General features: G+C 41.2%; 1 protein-coding gene across 5 annotated transcripts in view; it reads left to right on the top strand.

Annotated features, from left to right (window-relative positions):
- Positions 1-698: 698 nt before the first annotated feature.
- rasgrf2b (Ras protein-specific guanine nucleotide-releasing factor 2b) overlaps positions 699-20328 on the top strand; it is a 119225-nt gene continuing 99595 nt past the window's right edge. For all 5 annotated transcript variants that reach the window (XM_052103474.1, XM_052103466.1, XM_052103460.1 and 2 more), the window contains exon 1: positions 699-1230. In XM_052103474.1, the coding sequence (XP_051959434.1) occupies positions 955-1230 (276 nt within the window). In that variant the 5' untranslated portion in view covers positions 699-954. The remainder of the gene's footprint in view (positions 1231-20328) is intronic.

Raw genomic sequence — 20328 nt, 5'->3', positions numbered from 1 at the left:
TGAAGAGATGAATTTAACCACTGTAGTCACATGGATTACTTTTACTATGCATTTATCTGCTTTTTGGACCATCAGATTTCCTACAGAGTTGAAATATTATTCTAAAAATCTTTGTTTGTGTTCTGCAGAAGAAAGTCACACACATCTGGGATTGCATGAGGGTGAGTAAATGATAAAATACATTTTATTTTTGTGTGAACTATCCCTTTAAATGTGAGTTGTGAAGGACTGGTGCTGAACATGGGGGGATTCATGATGACACTAAAAGCATTTTAATTCAAAAGGAACTTGGTCACTCTTTAAAGTCTTGTTTTATTACTTTTTAATTACATAAGCTGGGTATGCAAATACTAATGTGCCTAAAGTGCTTAATGCCTGATTATTTTTTAACATTACTTGTATTGTTATTACTAGAATAATTAATATGTAATAACATGTAATAAGATGCCAGGAACCCTTACAGTAATATTTGGTCAGTGAAAAACGAGGCTTTGCGATTACTTCCAAGGATGACTGATTGACTGATACTGTAGTGCGCGTCGCACCGCCCCATCATTAGAATCTGCGCGTTGCTCTGTCTGAGCTTACATAGCTACCACCCAATGGGGGCGAGAGAGTGAGGAGCTGTCTCTTTAAGAGGTTGCCAAAGCCGATTACATCTCTCTTCCCGTCTGTCCACACTACTATTGCTTATTTTGCTGTGCTGTGTTAACCGAACGCGTTTACAGTCGGTGTTATTCGTAAGGACTGAAGAGTTTTGTTCTGGCCAGTATGGATTGGGCTCCGAACTCGTTTGGATGAGTCGCGTGTAAGCTGCGCTCTTGTGATAGGCAACTTTTCCGTGCGCACCCTCCTCTGGGTGCTCCTTATTTCTCCGAACATCCAACGTGGAAAGTTTAAATCACATGGGATATGGTGACAAACAAGTGAATTCACATTAAACCTAGACGGAAAATGCAGAAGAGTGTTCGGTACAATGAGGGACACGCTCTGTTTCTCTCCGTTGTTGCGCGTAAAGAGGGCACCAAGCGAGGGTATTTGTGCAAGAAGACCACAGAAAACAGCAAATGGCATGAGAAGTTTTTTGCACTTTATCAGAATCTTTTGTTCTACTTCGACACCGACCAGAGTGCTCGACCATCAGGGATTTATCTTCTGGAAGGATGCACGTGTGAAAGAATCCCTGCGCTCAAGGTGTCCACCGTTGGCAAAGAGACGCTTGATAAGCTTGTAAGTTCACATCTTACATTTCGTATGTGTTTACATCATTAAAAAATAAGTAAAATACATACATATATATATATGTATGTATATATATAAATAAATATATTTTATTATATATTATATATATATATTTATATATATATAAATAAATAGTGAACGTGAACAAGCTTCTTGCTTAATGTGTTTTTGCGTATTGATGCCACAGCACGCGTAAAAGAGATTTTGATGCACATATCACCTCCATCACAAAATTTCAAATATAAAATAGAATATAAAATGGTCTATTTCAGGTGCCATCGACAACACACACACACACACACACACATATAGAAAACATATAATCACCAATTACAAATCAAACCACAAATATCCGCGTTCATATTCATAACTTTGTATGTATATTAATACCTGTTGCTTTGGATACCCTAAGTCTTACCTTTGAATAGGACTTGACAATTAGACTAGCACATCCAGAGGACACCAACATGTATTATATCTGAACTGTCTTATGCTCTCATAGGTATATAAAGGAGCTAATATTTGTATTCTGAATGGACTGTTCAGAAAATACATTTAGATGAAAGCTCTTGTTTTTTTTTTTGTTTTTTTTTTTTACCATGCAGAAAGTGTCACATGTATCCCCTATACTGTAAATTGTCTGGTGATATCATATGAAAAAGATGTTGTGCGTAGCCATTGATGTCAGATAGAGACATCTTTAAAGGCTCTCTGTTCAACAGGTGCAGTCTGTTGCCTGATGTATTTTTTTTAACCACTGGATAGAAAGTAATGACATATTTTGACAAAAATATATATATTTTTTAGCTTGAGGAGCATCACAAGCCATTCCTAATTTGAATTACCTAAATTGTATAATCCACCCATTTTTTGTAAGGTATATCTGATGTAAAATTAATATAAAGTTCATTATTCAATATTATTATAAGACTCTTTGGAAAACGTTTTTTGTGCCTGTTGTGCACTTGGATTCATCCTAGAATACCCAATGTCTTCTTAAAATCTCATTAAAGTTTAAACATTAATAGTTCACTCAAAAATGAAAGTTTGCTGATAATTTAATGACGTGCTTCCTGATTCCTCCTCCACGTGGTGTGTGACCTTACCAATGAGCTTACGTCATCCCTCTCATGAGCGCGTGTCACAGAGATGTAAGGAAGCAAACATTTGCAGTCAAAAAATATATAAGTATTGTTTCTAAAAATAATCAATTGTTTGGGTTCAGAAGAACTTTATTTGTCGACGGGTCATGTGGTTTACTTTGATGCACCCTAAATATGCATTTTGGACCATCAAAAAATGGAGTGCATTCTCTCGCATTGATTAAAGGAGGAGGCCTGAAAAGAAATTCAAAAAATCATAAATTCTGTTTTGATGAAGAAAAAAACTTCTTGGATGGCCTGTGGGTGAATAAATTATCAGCAAATTTTCATTTTTGGGTGAACTATTCCTTTAGGATTTATTTGCGACAAACCAGCTGTACTGAAAATCCATGTTTTATATTAATACATAACACAAAAATAATTTGCAGTTGGGCACAGCTCTGTGTGTGCATGTCCGCTCAAACCGAAATGCATGGCTTTTAAGCTGCAGATACTGTATATGTAGTACTCATCAGAAAGTGGATTTAGTTTATACAGTACATATCTGTGGCCTGCATTGACTCTCTCCAGTGTGAGAACACAGTTGCACAGCAGCAAGAAACCCGCTCTCAATCACACACCCACAGACTTCTACACAGTTGCATATGTGTATGCACACTCTCTCCCTCAAACAACTAAAGGCACAAATGAATAAATGTGGGCTAGTGTATAAAGAGCACAGACAGGTGTGGAAGCAGTCAATAGGGATACTGAAACTCCATAGGGGAAAGAACCCAGAGGAATGGAAAATGTAACTCAGCTACAGATGTTTACAAATAAAAATGTGCTCTGCCATAACTGATAGAGTACCATTATAATCAAAAGATTTTTCTCAAAATGAATAAACAGAAATGACTTTTTTTGCTGGGCAAAATACAACATTTTACAGAAATGTACTTATTTGAAACATAGCCTACTGTAAAGCCAACACTAATGTCTCCACATTATTGTTAAGGAAAACCTTTCTGTGCCTGACTGATTTCATTTGTGTGTTGTTTACGAAGTATAACTCTAGTTGTATAATGCCAGAATTCTGAGAATATAGCAGTTTCTAAAAATATGTTATATGGCAGCCATTAAACCTATAAAGATAGTGGAACAATCAGACAACATCATGTTTTCATTTAGCATCTTTTGTTGTTCCAAGACCTTTTATGTTAACTGCTTTTATCAAAGTTTAATGACATCAACACTGAACACATATGGAGTAGTAAAGCACTCTTTGAACCTCACAAAGTGGGTATTACTAGATGGCCATGTTCTGTTTGACTTTTATTCAGGACTATTATCATCATCTTTTTATTTCTATACAAATAACTAATGGTCTCACAATAATAACAAAACAATTGCTGCATATATATCTTATGAGAGATGTAGATTTTTGTTTAGTTAAAGTGTTGGATGAATACTGCATGAAGTCTCTATCTAAAAATAATTGGGTGAAGTTGTCATGTTGCATCCGAATGTTCCAGTGCCCTTACATTGACCCCATTATGCCAAATTACTGACAAGTGGCATATTCCATCAGACATTTTTGCATTGCTTCAACAGTGTTTACCTTCTCTTGTGGCATGACCTGTAGCGTGTTGTAGTGTTGGTTCTCGTTCCACAATAAAACCAGAAAGTAATCACGTTTTCAAAATCAGCGACAACCGCAATACTGAGATTCCATTTTCCCCGCTAACATTACATCCGCTGATGATTAGGTTTAGTGTTGGGGTTTGGGTTAGTGTGTAGAGTAAATTCATTTTGCATTTATTTTCACTGTATTATATAATTTAAAGCTAAAAACAACTCTCTCACAACTCGCTTTTGCTGCCACTCTGGGGGCATTTCACTTAGAAAATGGAGCTCACACTTGCCCATGCAGTGGCAAGATAAATATGTGAACCCTTTGGAATTACCTGCATTTATGTATACATTTGTCTTAAAATCTGGTTTGATATTCATCTAAGTTACAAAAATGAACAAACACAATCTGTTTAAACTAATCACTCAAAAATGATTGTATTGTTGTTGTACATATTGAATATATCATTCAAACATTCACAGTGTAGGTTGGAAAAAATATGTGAACCCCTAGTCTGATGACAGCTAATTAGCGTCAGAAGTTGGCAAACCTGCCATCCAATTAATGTAGCGAGATTGGAGGTGTGGGTTAGAGCTACTTTGACTTATAAAAAGCACTCAAACATTTTGAGTTTGCTAATCACAAGAAGCATCTGCCGATGTGAACCATACCTCGCAAAAAAGGGATCTCAAAATAACTATGATCAAGAATTGTTGCATTGCATAAAGCTGAAAAGGGTTACAAAGTTATCTCGAAGAGCTTAGAAATTCATCTGTCCACAGTTAGACTAATTTTCTATAAATAGAGACGATTTAGTACTGTAGCTACTCTCCCTAGTATTGGCCATCCAGCAAAGATCCAGCAAAGTCAGGGCACACCGCAGAATGCTCAATGAGATAAAAAAGAACCTAAGAGTGGCAGCTGAAGACATGAAGGAATTATTGGAAATGGATAACATCTCTGTACATGACTCTACTATACAGAAAACAGTAAACAGGCATGGCATCCATGGCAGAACACAACGCTAATGGGAAAATGTTTTGTGGACTGATTAAACTAAGGTTGAATTGTTTGGGAAGAATACGTATGGCGTAAAAAGGGCACCACATACCAACATAAAATATCATCCCAACAGTGAAGAGCGGTAGAGGGAGCATCATGATTGGGGCTGCATTGCTGCTTCAGGACCTGTACTGCTTGCCATCATTGAAGGAAAAATTTGTTAATAAAGATATCTGACAGGATAATGTCAGGGTGGTTGTGTGCCAGCTGAAGCTCAGTATAAGTTGGGCAATGTGATAAGCTCAGTATAACATCTGGGCAATGTGATTTCTGATGGTATCAGAAGGTAATACCATGGTACTATTACGTTACAATACCATTCTGTATTTGCATGGTGCTTTAAAGCCCTTCAAAGAACACCATGTTACTACCATGGTAAATTGATATATGATTATCATATTCATATACTATTGTATTTACATGGTGCTTCAAGGTAATAAAAAAAAATACTATGGTACTTCGCCATATAATTACTATATTTATATAGCCTAACATTGTATTAACATAGTGCATCCAGGTTATGGTACGTGTCCAAAAAACATGGTAATGCCATGGTACATTTTATGTTTTTTTGTGTAGGCTAATACGTTGTAAAGGGATTAATGGAAAGGAGGAGGTGAGAACTGGCTTGACAATATAAATAATATTTTAATTGTAAACTGAACCAAAAAGACAAACACACACACAGGTGTCGGACAGCTAACCGTAAATCTCTCTCTCTGTAGCACCTACACGCCTTAACGGCGATTGTGCCAAATTAACAAAACATTGAAAAAAAGAGAGGGAAAGCCCAACACTGAGCAGCCGTACACTCGGTTCACCGATACGCCGCAGGTTGGTACATTCCATAATAAGCCTAATTTATATAGAAAGGAGGCATGCTTGCACTGACATTTCTTTAAAATAATTTAATTAAAATTAATATATTCAAATAAATGATTTAAATAAAGTACAGCGCTATTCCAGCACGTTTTGTGCCTGTTTTAACTGGATGGTTAGCGGATGTTTGTGATTAAAATGTAGGTCATTATAATGCTGCACCTGTTTTGTAAATTCACCTCTAAAATTTCTTCAAACATATAAATAGGGGTGAAAATTGGACAACAAAAGTTAAAGTCAAAGGACCATAATTACACAGTATTTCCTGACATGTATCCTGTTGTACAGTATATACTGTTTATGTCATTGTCCACTGACGTATCCATGTTGGGAAGTGGTTTCTTAGTAAAGTAATTCTTTAGGGAGATGTTTTCAGAAAAAAAATGACTTAAAGGTGATGTGTTTAAATTTTTCTTTATTACATTATCCTATCTTGGCTTTTAATGTGCAGAGATTGCTGTAAGTACGAAGTACCTATTCGTAGGCTGATTCCTGCGAAAGCATAAACACTGGGTCTCTGTGGCACTATCAGAACCGTTCTCTGTTTACTTGAGCATCCCAGCCAAACATACAGAGCAACATTGGCTTGACCAATGGTATTAGTTGAAGGTGAGACTATCTGTTTGTCCAATCAATGAGAAGATGTTCTTAAAGCCTGTTTGAAAACTTTATTTTTGCGATCCCATTTGGTGATGCTAGTGGTGCAATAATTAGCCATTTTGAAGTGTGTTTGCATATTATAATGAATGCATCAACATTTTATTAGAGTACATTGGCAAAGCCTGGCATTGCTGTTGTTGTCATGATGATCTTATGTACCTGAAATGCTGAGAATAACAATTATTTTTATAGTTCATACACTACCTCAAGGCTCATTCATGTTCTTTGGACTTTATGGTTAGTTAATTAATATCCAACATACTTTATCTGATGAGCTGTCAGTTTGATGAATGAGGGGGAAAGATGCTCTATCTGTGGGGGGAGTTTGTAATCTCCAGAAGAGACTCTGGTAATAACTTCGAGATAGAGAAGGAAGAAAGCATGACAAAGTAATACTGCAAGTTTCAGAATAGTTAAGGATTTTTGCTTTGTTGCAAATTCATGCTTGAATTGTCATAGTACTTTTAGCAAAGAATTAAAGTGATCAGTTGTCAGCAATGGTACTATTAACTAAATCTTTTCTTTGCTATAGAAATAATTGTCCAGACATGTTCATAATTATATTGTTATTATATTGTAATTTTCATTGGTCATTCTCAGTGAATTCCTCCCTTAATATCTTGAAGCCGTCCTTAAGGATTTAGGGCACCTATTGATTTTCACAATTGCTGTTTTCCTACAGGTTATCAATATTATTGTACTGCTAGTCTTATTAAGGATGATGTTGAGAATGGTAGATGCCACTAAGCTTGAATCTCTAACAGCAGTGACATCTCATTCATTATTGATTAGTTTACACTGTGAGTCTGGCCAATTTCTGTTATTAATTTTCACCATGCAGTTAGACACAAGTGTTTGTGTATGAAGTGCTCAGTAAAACGATACTACAGTATAATGACTTAACAGTACAAGGGTCTAGAAAACCTACTTGCCAATAGGTTTTTTTAGAGCTGTCAGAATTAAAGCGTTAACGCATGCGATTAATTAAAAAAGTTGAACGTGTTAATTTTTCTTAATCGCGATTAACACATTTACTGTTAATACAACATAAACACTAGTAAAGATGTTGACTACCTCCCCTGGATTCGCAATTTTGAATACAGTGTGCACTGAGTGACTCCAGCCAGGTGTCCTTAAGCAATCAAAATGGCCCGGTTGCTATAGAGGGTAGAGTCACATGGGGTAACCTCCTCATGGTCACGATTAGTGGTTATCGCTCTCAGTGGGGCTAGTGGTAAGTTGTGTGTGCATCGCGGAGAGTAGTATGAGTCTCCACATGCTGTGAGTCTCTGCAGTGTCATGCACAACGAGCCACGTGATATGATGTGTGGATTGACAATCTCAGAAGTGGAAGCAACTGAGACTTGTCCTCCACCACCCGGATTGAGGTGAGTAACCACAGCACCACGAGGACATAATAAGTAGTGGGAATTGGGCATTCCAAATTGGGAGAAAAGGGGATTTAAAAAAATACAACATAAACTCTGGTGTGAAGGGCGGAACCTATGTAATGTGTCCTCCCGAGGGCATTAAACTGACTCACCACCACAAACACATACCATAGACATTCTATGGGCAGAACTGTCTTTACATGCTAAATTTGACCGATACACTCTCTCCTATGATAGAGCTGTGGAGGTTGTTATCTCAATAAATAAAAGAATCTCTGACAGTGCTTCCCTGTCAGTGATAACATGATGGAGAAAGGAGCTCTTAACACTATTTGATGTATGTAAAGCGGGTTATAAGGGAAAGGAGGAGGCAAGAACCAGCTTGGCAATATAAATAATAGTTTTAATAATAAACTGAATGAAAAACACACAAACGTAAACACAGAGCAGCTCCATGTCAATCTCTCTCTCTCAAACCATCGTCACCGGCTGCCTTTATCCCTCGCGCACCCCCATCAGGCTGATTGGGGACCGGGTGTGCGTTGTTCCAGCCCGGCCCTGCCCTCCTCCGCTCTACAATGTACAAAACAAGCTCAGATGGGACTTGTGATAGAAATGTCAGCCTATGTAAGGCACATTTTAATTACCACAGAAACAGGGGCGAAAATTTATCAAAATGATGGGGGGGACAATAAACATAACAATTCTCAAGAGCAATTTTTGAAGGGGACACCAAGGTTTTTTTTGTTGTTGCCCCGTTTGCATTTGTATTATTTTATTTCTGAAACAATTACTTTAAGAATATATCATTATATTATTTACAATACACATATTTTAATGATATTTTAGGGGGGGACAACCTTCAGATAGGGGGGTCCTGACCCCCCACCAAAATGCAGACTGAGACGTTTTTGTTTGCAAGTGCTTTTCATGGTGAGTTCAAAGTGGCGCACGATGCTGGCGTTGACTCTCTGACCCGAATCATAAACGCAGCTTTACGATTGCTGTAACAAAGCGGATAGCCACAGTCTACTGCCAAATTAATATTGTGGAGGATGACAATTTAAGGGGTTTAATGCCCATTGCAATGAATATACAACCTATGTGGGGACTGGTTCTTTCAATTAGTCAACCTCCCAATTAGACTTTGGAAAATGTTTTCTGTTACTTGAATTGGTGCTATTTAAGTGCATTGTCTTTATATTGTGGAAGGCTTTGTTTGTAAAATGTTAATAAAGCATTATATGCTAAATATTGTTTTGTTTTCTTTCCTAAAATGGAAATAAATTAATTTTAACAAGAAAAGAATAAATATATAGTGTAACATTTTTAAAAACTATGATTAATCGCAATTAACTACATAAAATGATGCGATCATTCCACTAACGACACTATTTTCTTTGCATTGTATTCCTAGTCCTACGAGTTACGGCAATGTCTGTGATTATATTTACTTAACTGAGAATAGAGCTGTATGTTTACTGTGCACAGGACTGGCATAATCCGATTAAGAGACTGCAATCTATAGATAATCCTTACCAGGGGAAATTAAAAGGATGTGCAGGTTTTCTTGCCTATCCAGTTCAGGTAGAGTAGTAATACCCTATTAGATAAGTCAGGTCCAAGAAAGACTGAAATCTCCAAAAATGTTGGTCAAGATTATGTTCAAATAACATATTTTATCAAGAATGAAATCTGATGACAATGGTATGATAAACTTGTGCTTCTTTAGCTCAAATAACACAGAACAGTATTTTTCAAAATGATAACACAGTAAATCGACATGTTGCTTCTGAATGTTGATGAACCTTGAAATCAGCCCCATTGTACTTCATTACTAACAAGCACCATCCTCCATCAGATGCAATGTCAAATGTGTTTACCTTTTCTGTGGTGCTACTGATAGCACATTGTGCGAGCAATCTCATATTCACAGGTTCTGGTCCCATGGAAACCAGGAAGTAATAGTGTTCACATAAACAATGATGAAATATGATGGTTTAGGGTTGGGGTTTGGGTTCTGGCATAGGGTTAATCAAATGTGCATTTCTGTTCAAAATTCACATTGTGATGAGTCTAATTTTTCAGCCTGGTCTAGCTAATGTGTGTGCAATTTCTAGAGTATTTAAAAGGATAGTTCACCAAAAATTTAAATTCAGTCATTGTTTACTCACACCTGTGTTGTTATAACCCTATATGACATTCTTTCTTTTTCTTAACACAAAGGGAGAAATTGTGAAACATATTGTGCTCAGTGATGTCATACAATGGCAGTTTATAGTGACCAAATCTTCAAGCTTCGAATGTACACAAAAGTATAATTCAGAAGTCTAATAAATTATTCCATGAGACTCATGATTGTTATGAAAGCATACAATAAGGTTTGGTGAGAAACAAACCATAATCAAATGTATTAGTTACTGAAAATGAAGAGTTTGTAGTTGAAGAATTTAAGCATTTCTATGCCCAGCTTTATTTTTTGGACTGTTGCCAGTTCACAGTGTATGGAGTTGACTGCATGATGCCGAAAATAGAAAACAAGAATGCACCTTTGTTTGTCAATGCTCTTTTGGACAAAATCCATAGAAAATATACCTTTTATTGCATGTCGTTTGCCGTCAGGTTAGAACACGGTGTGACTGTGGCTGCCTGTACCCTCCTCTAGGTTTCTGTTTGATTTCCGAGTGCTCCGTTAATAAAAAATAAGGCTGGGCATAGAAAGGCATAAATTCTTCAACTACAAACTATTCAGACATATTTAGTAAGTTCTGTTCTCTGTTATGTGTGCAGCTGTATTGTGTTCTGTTGTTGCTAGCGCTGTGGAGGACAAGTTTTTGCTTGAACACCCCAGTGTTGCGAGGGGTCTACGTTAACTGTTGCCCTCGTTCCCTATCATGATCGTGCACAAGGGATCAACGGTCAGTGAATATTTTCACTAAATAATACTTTAGATTTTGGTTTGATTGTCACCAAACCTCATCATATGCTTTCATAACAATTATGCTAATCAATTTAAAAAACTTGTCTCATATAAAACGGCCAAATTACAACATTAGATAACACATGGTGTAAAGTTACGTTAGCAGCAGTGAAGAAATTACTTTTAACATGGGGGCGATGAGGAAACATTTAGAAAATCAATTCTAAGTGACTACTACTAACAAAAACACATGTTGTAATACAAATATGTCATGCTTGGGTGGGGACAAAAAGGAAATGGGACTTACGGTGCTGCCTTGCTGCCATCTTGACAAAGGGCTCCGGGATGCTTTCACTTCAAGTGTTCGTCCATGGCGATTGTACTGCTGTGATAAGCCCTTTCCAATTTGCATAGCTTACACAGCACCACATTCTTGGGTCTCTGGCTAAAATACTCCCATGCTTTAGATGACCGTGGGAGAGGTTGTTTTTGCTGCAGCTTGTTCTGCTGGGCGCTGCCATTTTAATGACTCCATTGCGACCCGCTGACGCATGTTATGCAAATCGACGTACTTCTGTAATCGATTACGCCGATGAAACATTCCAGCCCTATTAAGAAGAATGGAGCACACACCCTAAACATGCTAAATCAAGGTTTGTTTTAAGATTTGTCATTAATAGAGGCCTGACATAAGTTTGTTTTTCCAGTTAGGGGAAATACATTCCTAAAAAAATTGGGAAATCCCACATAAAACTCAGCCGCACATCAGGTAATAGAATGTGGAAAAAAGTTAAAAACGTCATCTGGCTTTTTCTTCTGCTTTACACTTTATGTCATAACCTGTTTTATTGTCTCTTTTCGGGCGCAGATAGTGCACAATAATATTTTTACAGCATGAACTGATAAAATAAGCACAACTGAGATAATAGGGCAGAGATCATCATTTCTATGGAAAATGTTGAAGTAAAAACAAGTGGGTGTTTCTATTAGGGTTGTTATGAGGGTTAATACTTTGATTTGGTGCTTCATAATTTGCAAGGAAGAACACAGCATGTGCCATGTAATACCTGTCTCCAGCCATTTACACTATGTACGTTAAATAATTTTTTTAATACTCAGGCTCTATTGACAACTTCTGTGAGATGCTCTTGTTTATTCCAGAAAATTATGTTAACTTGCCCAACATTTGTAAAAAGAAAGGAAAAATGTGAATACAATTATGCTCTTACATTTGGAAGTTAAAGGTGTAATTGTACGGCACAGCCAAAAATGTTTTTAAATGCAATCTAATCTTTGTATGCAAACTATATGCCATAACAATGGACATAATGCTGTTAAATCTGGTATCTTTTAACAGGTGAATTTTGTCTATGCAAGGATACTAAGGGGGTGGTATGACATTACTATTCCTAAAGCAATAATAAATAGTAAACTTCATCAGATTATTCTTGTAAAAGTAAGAGCATAGCTAGAAAAATTGTTCTTCATCAAAATGATGATTTAGGAACAAATTTACAGACAAAATAATGTATTATTTATTTATCTTTAATTCAAGCAGTTTTTATTACATTTTGTGGTGTATTCATCCCAGAGATTTCCATTGTAAAAGTATTACTATACACACTGTTTTTGTTGATGAGTTGAAATTACCACACAGCATGCCTCTTATGCTTTTTATGCTTCTTAAGTTTTATTTCACCTGAAATATTTCTTTAAGGATGGTCTACAACCTATTTTGTTCAGTCTCTTGTTATTACAATGTAATTACTACATCATAGTTACAACAGTTGACAGTATATGAATCTAAATATTATTTCTGACAAGTAACTGAGCTAAGTGTGGCAGCAAAACATCTCCTTTTTGGCTGAGTGGTATTCTACTTAAACCATTAATACAATGCTTTACACCACAGATTAACGAAACTAACTTAATGGCAAAACATCCACCTAATATTGACCTGCTAATACTGTATATGTTGAGCCATGAATATAATATCATTATGATATTATAATACCCAATTGTTCCTCTGATTGTAGTTATTAACAACAAAGTATAGCTGCTGGCCATCTCATTACCATTGTCACCTGGAGTAGGAGTTATGTCATCATGCCATTGCCATCGGCCACTGGAAATCGCACAACTTGTGCTGAAGCTTTCATTTTGATGCAACATGATAGCCATGATTCCCCTGCTAAATACAGTATACAGTGCAGGTTCTGTTACACAGCACATGGGCAGGTGGATTATACCAAGTATCCTTGTATTAGATGTTATGGAATACTAACTGAGCAAAATGTCAGTCCATTAACATGCACAGTTATAATACAGCACTCTTTTGCGTAGTGGAGCACTTTTTTCAGAGCTGAGCACAATGCAGAGGCCATTTGTGGTCTGATTAATTGCATTATCTAGATCTGTTAGGCCGACTTTGCAAAAATCAGACTGAAAATGAAAATTCTGTCACCATTTACTCACCCTCATGTTTATTGAACAAAATGAAATGTTTGCTTTAGATACTAAGGTGGTCATCTGAAGTCAAGACATTTTCAGGGAGGGAGGAGCCTATATGTTGTTGCTGTCCAAAGTAAGAAAACAAACTATATGTAATTCCTCCTGCATGAGACAGGTGACAATAAATATTTTAATTGCACCCACATATAATTATATCTGTAGTGTGGCAGCTGCTATTATTGAATCCCTGCTGTTAATTATTGATATTAAGAGACTATTTCCAGGGCCATGACAGTCCCTTTTCTTCCTTGGCTTCTTGTGTAAGCTCTTTCATCTTCACAAAAAAGCTGATGATCTCAGATTCATACACTTTTAATGTATTAAATTCACCATGCCCCATGACAGTTCCACCACCATGGTGCCTAGAGTATTATCAATACCACTTCTATCAGAAGAAGAAGATCAGACAAAATGTGCATCTTTTCTAATTACGCTGATTGTTTCATCATTAAACTACAGCAGTTTCTCAGTGAAAGTTGTTTCAGCACAGTGTTCCTCATTACCAAAAATTCTATGTGGAATTCTTCCAACCAAAGATGGGATTTTTTCAAGCAGATAAAGAGGAGAGATAGGGGACATGTTTTCACCAGCGGTTCAGCTTTCATAATTGCTGTCAGCAGTAATCTCCAGATTGGGAGCAGTTGAAATGACAGGGTCCCACAAGAAATGTTGTGCCAGTATGTGAAGAATGTTGTTTTGTGTCTTTGCGTTATTGTGTTTCTTTTGTAATTCATTTTTTTTTCTTTGGAGAAACGTAAGGCTGCCACTGCTCATGTTTTATGTGGGCATCATTAAAAAGTGCTGTATATAATAGTTATTAATCTCACATTACATTACTACTTTTCATTTGGTATTAAACACAATATTTTTACAACATTACTAATTACCTTATAGTTGATGTGTGTCATTTTTTTATGTTAAAATATGCAGATACAACTATAAGTATGCCATTCATAGGCTGATTTCCCTGAAAAGTGAAAACACTGGCTCTGTGGCACTATCAAAACTGTTGTTATATTATCAAAATTTTTAAGCATCCCAATCAGCAACATTTGGAGTTTGGGGTGGGACTATCATTCTTACGCTTTGCTTTATTATTTTTACAATTATACTTTGGAACTCACCTCTAGGGAAATTATTTCACCTGTAATATTTATTAAAAATCACCATTGAGAACAAAACAAATGCAAATCAAATAAAAATAAATTATGGTGGATGAGTGAAGTGAATTCCTTCTGAGAATTTTTCTGAAGAAGCTTTGAATGTGAGTGTTTGATGCAACATGGAAATAGTGGACCCAAGGATTGTGATTAGATTGCTGCTACATGCCTGAAAATGTGCTCTGTATTTGTGGGTAGGTTTCGCTATGTTAATCTGATCTAATGTGAGTTTTTAGGAGAACCTAGTACAGAACAGCATTTCTCAAAAACATACAAACATGTAGGCCAATCTCACATGTAGGTGGATATTGGCCCATCCATCTCACATGTGTTCGAAGGTAACCAGTTTCTCCCAACATGCATAGTGCTACCAAATAGTACTTCTCTACTATAGTACACAAAAAAAGCTTCTTTCAGTTGTATGTTTACTTTCAGAAATGTGCATTTATTTCAATTAAGAACTCTGTGAGTTTATACCTTAATATATGGTGATGTCCTGACACTTAGGTACTGACCTTTGTCTGCTGAATAAGGTGGCCCAGGGGTGCACAGCACAACAACAAAAAAGATACAACACAAGAAAATTAAGCCACACAGTAATAGAAAATCCACAGCACAATGAAATTAAGCCACAACCAACTAAATCAAGCTTCAACACAACAATATTAACCTTTCAAACCCATTCGTGCTGTTGTTTACCTGCCAAAGAGTGACTGAAACGTTTTTTTTTATGATGAACCAGCTCATCTTAATTATCATAATCAATCATTATAACCATATAAAAACCACATTATATGTTTGATAATATATAATCTGTCCTTCAGTGCACCTGCTGTGATATAATCTGTCTTCCAGTTAATCTGCAGTGAAGTGTAAGGTAAGATTTTTTTAATTACAGCATTTCGTGAGTTCTTTAAGGCATGCTGTAATTAAAACATCTGTGGAATCCATCAGAACAGGAGAGACTCACGTGTGAAAAGGTTACACAAAACAATATAACAAAATTAAGATACAACATAACAGAAGCACAATGAAATGTGTCACGAACCCCGCTCCTCTGCCCCATCCCCGCTTCGTCGCACACACACTCATTCCCTCGACCTCACTCCCTCACTCCGCCCCCTCGAGCTTTTCACGCTCTTTTTGCTCACTCGAGCCCTCACGCCCACTTTGCTCCTACTCGCTCACATGCTCGTAGGTTATCTCCCTTCCTCGAGTTTCTCACACGCTTCCTATCCTCCTGCACATTAGTTTCACCTGCACTCGTCTCATCACCTTTCATTGTTTACACCTGCACTTTCCCCTATAAATACCACAGCACATCCGTTTCACGGGTGTTGGTTATTGTGTTTAGTTTCCCGTATCTTTGCCCCCCGCTAGTCTCGTCTAGTTCTGACCCCCTCTTGTTTACCCCTTAGCTTGCCAGCTCCCCTTATTCCCCTGTCTTTGATCCCGCTAGTCCCGTCTAGTTCTTCGCCCTAATTGTTACTGTTTTCCCGGCTTCGACCTCCTGCTCTCGTTTACCACTCTCTCCCGGATTTGCCCCTTACGATACTTTGATTCCCCGGCTTTTGACCCTACGCTTCCCTCGACTACTCTTCACTGGATTTGCCCTTTGTACTTTTGCCTGCACTGCTTTCTATTAATAAAGCAGTTTCATCCGACATTGTGACTGTCTCATCTTGTGTGTGTGTGTGTGCGGGTTACAAAATAACCAACCTCACCGTTGACAGTCACAATGCCCCGCGCTAAGGATTCGCGCAGCTCACTAGAACGGAGAAGCACGTCACATTTGGCGCGAGGAGCTACAGTGTGGAGAGATGACCACACGCTCACGGCCCAGGGGCAGCAGGTATGCGCTATGTCTGATTTGTTTCACCCTATTTCACCTGTGTCTGCCCCTGAGCCCGTTTATGGCTCTTCGGACGCTGACCAAGGGTTTTTTATGCGAGGCAGCGGTTGTGTAACTCATAACCCCGCCCTCGACATTATGGAGCCAGCGGCCCGACTCGTGGGGTTGCGTCAGGGAGTCAACCCTTGGAAGTTTATGTTGTGGATTTTTGTGCCCTGGCCAACCAGGTGAATTTTAATGAGGTGGCTCTGAAAACCATTTTTCAATTTGGACTGAATGAGCCAACCTCATCATTCATGCCTGGTGGTCACTGTTCTCTCAACCTGGCTCAGTATATTGACCTCGCCCTACTGTACGCTGGTTCCTTGTTTACTGTGGGGGAGGCAGACACTGAACCAGTGCTCCACACCATGGCCCCCGTCTCGAGGCCTGTCACGGCCCCAGTCCCGAAGCCGGACACGGCCCTAGTCCCGATGCCTGTCACGGCCCCAGCCTCGAAGCCTGGCACAGCCAGCGAGTCAACGCCCATGCCTGCCACGGCCAGCGAGCCAGCGCCTGTTGCCTCGACCGCCCCAGAGCCAGCGCCTGTAGCCTCGACCATCCCCATGGCCATGTCCCCTGTTGGACGAAGATGTAAGAGAAGGAAGAGGGCCCCTTCTCCCCAGTCTTGTCTTGTGCTCAAGACCGCAGAGGTTCCCTCAGAGTCTTCCATGGCTCTGCCGGGTTCTGCTCCGCCCCCAGAGTCTTCCACAGCTCTGCCGGGTTCTGCTCCGCCCCAGAGTCTTCCACGGCTCTGCCGGGTTCTGCTCTGCCCCCAGAGTCTTCCACGGCTCTGCCGGGTTCTGCTCCGCCTCCAGAGTCTTCCACGGCTCTGCCAGCCTCTGCTTGCCCCTCAGAGCCCTCGCGGCCTCCGCCTCACGAGCCTCCCAAGGCTCCTCCTCTCGAGTCTCTCAGGGCTCCTCCCCCTCTCAAGCCTCCTAGGGCTTCTCCTCACGAGTCTTTCATGGCTCCACCCCTCAAGCCTCTCACGGCTTCGCCTCTCGAGTCTCTCGGGGCTCCTCCCCCTCTCAAGCCTCTCAGGGCTTCCCCTCTCGAGTCTTTCAGGGCTCCTCCTCCCCTCGAGCCTCTCAGGGCTCCTTCCCTCGAGTCTTTCATGGCTCCACCCCTCAAGCCTCTCACGGCTTCGCCTCTCGAGTCTCTCAGGGCTCCTCCCCCTCTCAAGCCTCCTAGGGCTTCTCCTCACGAGTCTTTCATGGCTCCACCCCTCAAGCCTCTCACGGCTTTGCCTCTCAAGTCTCTCAGGGCTCCTCCCCCTCTCAAGCCTCTCAGGGCTTCCCCTCTCGAGTCTTTCAGGGCTCCTCCTCCCCTCGAGCCTCTCAGGGCTCCGTCCCTCGAGTCTTTCATGGCTCCACCCCTCAAGCCTCTCACGGCTTCGCCTCTCGAGTCTCTCAGGGCTCCTCCCCCTCTCGAGTCTCTCAGGGCTCCTCCCCCTCTCGAGCCTCTCACGGCTTCCCCTCCCCTCGAGCCTCTCAGGGCTCCTCCTCCCCTCGAGCCTCTCAAGGCTCCTCCTCCCCTCGAGCCTCTCAGGGCTCCACCCCTCGAGTCTTTCATGGCTCCACCCCTCAAGCCTCTCACGGCTTCGTCTCTCGAGTCTCTTAGGGCTCTTCCTCCTCTCGAGCCTCTCAGGGCTCCGTCCCCCAAGCCTCTCGAGCCTTCCAGGACTCTGCCTCCAGAGCTTTCTACGGCTCCGCCTCTCGGGCCTCCTACGGCTCCCCCTCCAGAGCCTCCCATGGCTCCACCTCCCGAGCCTCTCACGGCTCTGATCCCAAAGACTCCAGAGCCTCCTACGGCTCCGCCTCCTGAGCCTCCTACGGCTCCGCCTCTCGAGCCTCCTATGGCTCCGCCTTCCGGGCTTCTTACGGCTCCGCCTCCCGGGCCTCCTACGGCTCCCCCTCCAGAGCCTCCCACGGCTCCACCTCCCGAGCCTCTCACGGCTCTGATCCCAAAGACTCCAGAGCTTTCTAGAGCTCCGCCCCTCGAGCCTGCTATGGCTCTACCCCCCGAGACTACAGAGCCTGCCAGGTCGTCGCCTCGGGGACCTCCCACGGCGCCACCTCCCTTGGCTCCACCTCCAGAGCCTTCCAGGCCTACTTCGCTAGAGCCTCCCACGGCGCCACCGTCATCGGCTCCACCTCCTGAGCCTTCCAGGCCTTCGCTCCTAAAGCCTCCTTCGGCTCCACCTCCAGAGCCTTCCAGGCCTACATCGCTAGAGCCGCCCACGGCGCCACCGTCATTGGCTCCGCCTCCTGAGCCTTCCAGGCCTTTGCCCCTAAAGCCTCCTTCAGCTCCACCTCCAGAGTCTTCCAGGCCTCCGCCTCTAGAGCCTCCTGCGGCACCACCTCCCTCTGCCCTGTCTCTTGGGCTCCCCATGGCGCCGCCTCCTCAGCCTCTCAGTACCCCGCCTGCCGAGTCTCTCACGGCTCCATCTTCCAAGGCTCCGTCTCCCAAGTCCTCCACGGCTCCGCCTTTCACGGCTCTTCCCTGGCCCCCTGACCCTGTCCGGTGGCCCCCTGACACTCTCCCTGTCCTGTGGCCTCTTCCCTGGCCTCCTGACCCTGTTCCTGTCCGGTGGTCACCTTCCAGACCCCCGGACCCAGTCCCTGTCCTCCAGTCGCCTTCCAGACCCCCTGACCCAGTCTCTGCCCTATGGCTGCCCCCTAGATCTCCCGACCACCCGCCTGTCCACTATGTTCCCCCTGACCTTACCTTGAACTGCCCATGGACTGTCTCACTTCCCTTTGTCTGTCCGCCGATCATCCTGCACCGCCTCCCGCGGCTGTCAGGAGCCGTCCTATTCAGAGGGGGGAGTACTGTCACGAACCCCGCTCCTCTGCCCCATCCCCGCTTCGTCGAACACACACTCACTCCCTCGACCTCACTCCCTCGCTCCGCCCCCTCAAGCTTTTCATGCTGTTTTTGCTCGCTCCAGCCCTCACGCCCACTTTGCTCCTACTCGCTCACATGCTCGTAGGTTATCTCCCTTCCTCGAGTTTCTCATGCGCTTCCTATCCTCCTGCACATTAGTTTCACCTGCACTCGTCTCATCACCTTTCATTGTTTACACCTGCACCTTTCCCTATAAATACCACAGCACATCCGTTTCACGGGTGTTGGTTATTGTGTTTAGTTTCCCGTATCTTTGTCCCCCGCTAGTCTCGTCTAGTTCTGACCCCCTCTTGTTTACCCCTTAGCTTGCCAGCTCCCCTTGTTCCCCTGTCTTTGATCCCGCTAGTCCCGTCTAGTTCTTCGCCCTAATTGTTACTGTTTTCCCGGCTTCGACCTCCCGCTCTCGTTTACCACTCTCTCCCGGATTTGCCCCTTACGATACTTTGATTCCCCGGCTTTTGACCCTACGCTTCCCTCGACTACTCTTCACTGGATTTGCCCTTTGTACTTTTGCCTGCACTGCTTTCTATTAATAAAGCAGTTTCATCCGACATTGTGACTGTCTCATCTTGTGTGTGTGTGTGCGGGTTACAAAATGAAATCACAACACAACAAAAAACCACAGCGCAACAAAATTAACCCACAACACAACAAAATTAACCCACATCATGCCACAATGAATATAAGACACAACTAGTGTTGCTCCAATACCAGAAATGTGTCTTCGGTATGATAGCAACCCTGGTACCGGGGTATCAATACTAAATCTGTACTATAATCAATATATAAAAAGCCTCAGATTTTTGATGGAATTTCTCAGAAAATGACTTTATTAAAAGAACTGCATAAAGTATCACAGATACAATTCATGCATTTTAATTTGTCTGGATTCCATGTTAAATGTTTTAATTTAATGTTATACAATATTTTTCTCTTTTATTCAAGAAAAAACAATGTTCTCTTTCAAACAGCATTTTAAGTGCTGTTTAAATA

This window comes from Xyrauchen texanus, chromosome 3 (assembly GCF_025860055.1).
Source record: "Xyrauchen texanus isolate HMW12.3.18 chromosome 3, RBS_HiC_50CHRs, whole genome shotgun sequence".
NCBI classification, from domain to species: domain Eukaryota; kingdom Metazoa; phylum Chordata; class Actinopteri; order Cypriniformes; family Catostomidae; genus Xyrauchen; species Xyrauchen texanus.
The sequence above is the reverse complement of the archived record's forward strand: the minus strand, read 5'-3'. Positions and strand labels throughout refer to the sequence as shown.